Source organism: Trichechus manatus, unplaced genomic scaffold (genome assembly GCF_000243295.1).
Source record: "Trichechus manatus latirostris isolate Lorelei unplaced genomic scaffold, TriManLat1.0 scaffold00262, whole genome shotgun sequence".
Taxonomy (NCBI): Eukaryota; Metazoa; Chordata; class Mammalia; order Sirenia; family Trichechidae; genus Trichechus; species Trichechus manatus.
The window spans coordinates 1,259,613-1,264,670 of NW_004444198.1; the positions used below are offsets into that span (position 1 = coordinate 1,259,613).

The window sequence follows — 5,058 nt, forward strand, 5'->3', positions numbered from 1 at the left end:
AGGACTAGAAGGCAGGAGGGGACAGGAAAGCTGGTGATAGGGAACCCAAGGTTGAGAAGGGACAGTGCTGACATGTCATGGGGTTGTTGACCATTGTCATAGGGCAATACGTGTACTAACTGTTCAATGAGAAACTATTTGTTCTGCTAACCTTCATCTAAGGTACAAAAAAAGAAAAAACAAGAATTATCTATGTGAGACCAAATTGACAACAACAACTCAAAAGGTCTGACGGGAAGCCTAGCGGACAATGAGTTGAAGATAATAGTGATGGAATAATTTGGAAAAGGATAGTGAGAATAGCAGCACAGCTAGAAGATGTGATCGATGTCACTGAATTGTACATGTAGAAACTTTGGAAATGGTGTAACTTTGGCTATGTATATTTTCACAAAAAAAAAGGTCCTCAAGGTCGAGAAGGGAGAGTGTTGACATGTCATGGGGTTGTTAACCACTGTCATAAACAATATATGTACTGTTTAATGAGAAACTATTTGTTCTGTAAACCTTCATGTAAAGTACAATAAAAAAAAAATTTTTTTAAAAAGTATATATGGTGGTGTTCTGTTGCACCTGGAGATGGGCCTGGGCACCGTGACAAAGGAGATCCCTGACTCCAAGCACTTCTTCCCAGTTCATTTTAAATAAAATGCAACACCTGCAGGGCCCCCTCATGGATCTGGCCCCTGTCTACTTGTAACATTACCCCATGCTCCCTCGTCCCAATTTTCTCCCACTCACATAAGCTCTATTTGTCTGTTTTCTGTTCCTCCAATATGCCAATGTAGTTCCTATTTCTGGGCCTCATGTATGCCGTGTCCCTCTGCTGGGAACACTCCTCCTCCAGACCTTTGAGTGATGCCTCTACGTCCTTATTTCGGTCTCAGTTCAAATGTCCAACCCTTAGATATCACCCTGACCACCATAGCTAAAGCAACTCCTGCTCCTCACTCATTCTGCATAGTACTTATCACTATCTGACTCATCGGCATTTGTTTTTATATGTGTTACATTTTATTAAACCAAACTACTCCTATATTTCAAAATAACTTTCTAGACAACCAGTTAGTAAAAGAAATCTTAGAACTCTTCTCAATAACCAATGATATAAAAAATTACAACAATAGCAACTAACAGGCACTGAACATTTCCTACGTGTTGGGCACAGTGCTAAATGCTTTACATGTACCATTGCATTTAATTCTTTAAAACTGTGTAAAATAGCACCTCATTTTAGAAGTGGGGAAATTAAGGCATAGTGGAGTTCAATATCATAGGACTAGTTAAAAAACAGAGCTAGGACTGAAGTCAGTCCTAAACTTTTTAACTACTACATTACAATGCCCCTGTTCTGTCTCAGCTTTAAAGACACTATGCTCTAGCTGTTCTATTACAACATTCAAAGTAGAAAACCTGATGACTTTAACCACTTGTAGCACATTTCATACTTACTCTTTTCACATTGTTACCACCACCAAGGCAGCCAAGAGCTTCAGATCTCTGAGCAAAGAACTCTCCTAACGATAGACGTAGATAACTGGCATCATCTTTGCCCAAATCTGATGGGCTAAATGATTTCCTCAACAGGTTGAAATTAACTGAAGTTCCCCAGGACATATCCCCTAGTGCAAACGAAGTGTTCTGGGCATCTATGTTTTCTTCCTAGGAAGAAAGAAAGTTGGTGTTAATTTCTTCTTCCCCCAGCAAGCTTTCTTCCTGTTTTTTTTTTAATATGCAAAACCAAAAATTTAAAGTTTTTAAAAATTAATTTTAAAAATTAGAAAATTCAAACTTAAGCAACTAATAAAGGTAATGAAGTCCAGAAGAAAAATTCAGTTTTGAAATACCTGAGTCATAATATGCGTTGTTTTTATATATTGCTGAATCAACCACTGATCATCACTAATAAAAATGCTTTAAAAAGGGTATACCTTCACTGAAAACAAATAGGATTATCTCATTTTAAAACATGGCTAAGACCTACAGAAATACCTATGAAGTCTATTAATGAGATTTTAATTAGAATTAAAAATATATTTCAAGCACTACAGTACTTTCCAATAAATAATTCAGAGTATGAAGAAAAAAGCTGAAATTGTCTAAACATGAGCAAATTAAGACATAATTTTATACTAACTATATTATATGGCTATTCAGAAAGAAATGAATTTTTTGGCTTCTTTTAATTAAAAAGGAAATTTTAAAACTTTGGTTAACGCAAATTATTACAAACCTGCATAAATTGATGTTCTTTGTTAAATTCTTCTTCATCCTGTGCAATCAAAGCCAATGCTTCAGCTTAAAAAGAAAAAGTTTATGTAATCATATCATATAATACCTAATTAAACACTAGCTCACAGATACAATTTAGCCAGTTAGGAAAATGAAATACTAAGGACATAAAATTGATAAAAAGTATGTGAAAAATTCCACTCACATAACTGATGTATTAAGTACTTAAGTATGCAGTTGTCAAACTTTTGGTAATGAATACCCTACTGTAATTGATCTCATCATTTACAAACTTACCCTAACTTACTAAAGAGGCTTTATAATGTAAGCTTTTATTTTTAAAAGATTCAAATTAATATTAGCTTAGAAAAGTTGGCACACCTAAGTTATGGTACTCACTTCCCATGGGATTTCACATGGAATGATCACAATGATTAAGCCTCCCTGTAAGCTCTTCATGAAAATGACTGCTAAGCTACCCAACCATCCCGGCTGGCCCAAGACTGTCCCAGTTTTAGAAATGAAAGGAAACCCCAAATCTTGGCAAACAGGGAGAGTTGGTCACCTCATGGCTTCCCTCAAAGTTCCTACTGAGCACCTCAGTTCACCTTGGGGAAATGAATGCCTGCTTAGTCACACCAGCCCGGACACCTTCAGTCTCTAGGACATGGCCACAGATTAAAATGCCTCAAAGGCCAGGGGTAAATGAGCAGAGTGCCAGGTATAACACAATAGGAAGAGAGTGGCAAACTAGAAAGCATACAACCCTGCTTAAGGCATTAGAATTAAAAAGGATTTTCAACATGTTGGCTAAATCAGAAAACTCTGCAGGCTAAACCCCTGATGGCTTGTCTGCTGTCCATGCTGGGACTTCGCCTGGTACTCCAGAGTGAGTAAACAGAAGGAAGAACAGTAAATGGCAATGCAGAAAGGACAACCCAGCTCAACAAGAGAGACTGTGCCCACTCTCATTAATACTTCCAGTCAGGAAAAGTAGAGCAGCAAAGACAGCTCAGGATTCCTCCGTGACAGAACAGTGCTATTTCTCTACCTTGTGAATCAATCGCTTCTAATATAAACGCGTTCTTAACCTAGCGGTCTGTGAAAGAGCATCAGGAGAACTGTGAAGCACCTAAAATTACATGCAAAATAGTATATTCTACATAAAGATTTTTCTAGGAAGGCTCTCTGAGGGGTCTATGACTTAAAGTAAGTTAAAAACCAGTGCCCTAGAATGTGGAAGTATCAACCAACCAAATACATAACCTAACAGTCAAGACAGGGGAGGTAGGAAACTGCCCATAAGAAGGTACCCCAGAAGAAACTTATTTTACTTTGATGAGTTAAATATCACATGGTTTTTAAGTCACTGTGTACATGGCTCAAAACACTATTATACTTTTTCTCTGATATTTAAGAGGCCCTTCAGTTAAATACCTACAATATTGTGTTACCTTGTACGCTTATCAGAAATCAGTCACAGATGATGAAAAAGTAGAACTTCATTTGGTATGAGGATCTATGCCTCATTCTTTACTAAGCCTAAAACAACAGTCCTCTCACTGTCACCTGAATGCTTCAGTGGCTAAATTTTAAGACAGCCCTTATTTATTATTTTTTTCCCAAGTGTTTTCCAAATCTTAGGCCATAAGCAGAAGTAATGTACTACCTCACATATATGGAGCTATCAGAAGAGGGGAAGGCAGAAATAAGGAATAAGAGCTGTTATCTCTTAAATAAATTTCTGAATAAAGTTTGCAAGTAGGTAAATTTTCATTCAAAATGACTTAAGACATTATAAAACTTTGCCCTTGGTCAAATCTTTCTCTTACGAATATTTCCTCCTCTCATATTTTCAAAACTCCCTTCTCCCTCGCTACAAAAAGGCTCTCATTTCATTAATACCCTTGACCTGGTTCATCCTTTCTAGCTCCCATCCTCTGTCCTTCCGTTGAACGTTTCTTAGTTTTCCACACTCACTGTCTTCATCTACTCATTACCCATGCTTGCATCCTTTGCAACTTGGCTATTGTTTCCTAACCACAAGGATGGTTTCATCCACAAGGATGTTTCTATTATCTTTCTCAATTTTATCTTTGCTTTAACAGTAATACATACCCATAGTTCAAAATTCAAAAGGTCTGAGGGGGCAGGGCCAAGATGGCAGAGTAGTCAAATGCTTCCTGTGGACATGCTTACAACAAAAACCCAAAACAACAAGTGATTGAATTATATATGGCAATCCAGGAGCCCTGAACATCGAAGGCAGAGTTGAGGAAACGGACTGCGTGGCAGAGGGACCAAGAGATGGTTCACAAGCAGCGAGGAGTTGCCAGACCTGAACCAGCGAGAGCTTGAGCCCTTAAGGCCTGATAGGCTTGCGGGTGAGCGGCAAGGAAGGCAAACAGCCGAGCTCGGGAGGCCAGTTTTCCACACCAGGAGAGACCCACACCAAACAGTCTACAACAGCTGCGCAGAACCAGTGAGAAGTAGACCTTCATGAAAAATACTTGCGTAAGGCTTACCGCACCTGTCAACAACTCCCCGCATAGAGAAAAACCTCTCTCCCATTTACCTCCCCGCTCCCCACTCTGCACTGGGTCCCGGACCGGATTCAGCAATTGCCGAGTCTCCTGGACCAGAAGTAGGATCCGACACATGCCCGGAGCCAGTCTAGCTGTTTAGAAAGTGAACAAATTAACAAACGGGAAAAAATGAATGGCCAGCTCCCCTAAGCGAGGAACACAGGATAGGCACAGCTCCTTTGCCTAGGCACTGGTATAAGGGATCCACGGACTTTGAGTGCCTTTCTGCCTGCATACACTT

The 5,058-nt window shown here is 39.1% G+C and overlaps 1 protein-coding gene across 1 annotated transcript in view; it reads right to left on the reverse strand.

Moving 5' to 3' along the window:
- CEP192 (centrosomal protein 192) overlaps positions 1 to 5,058 on the reverse strand; it is a 193,928-nt gene that overhangs the window by 94,991 nt on the left and 93,879 nt on the right. Inside the window, exons 12-13 of the mRNA XM_023724815.1 lie at positions 2,234 to 2,298; positions 1,453 to 1,662 (exon numbers count right to left, since the gene is read on the reverse strand). Coding sequence (XP_023580583.1) covers positions 1,453 to 1,662; positions 2,234 to 2,298 — 275 coding nt within the window. The remainder of the gene's footprint in view (positions 1 to 1,452; positions 1,663 to 2,233; positions 2,299 to 5,058) is intronic.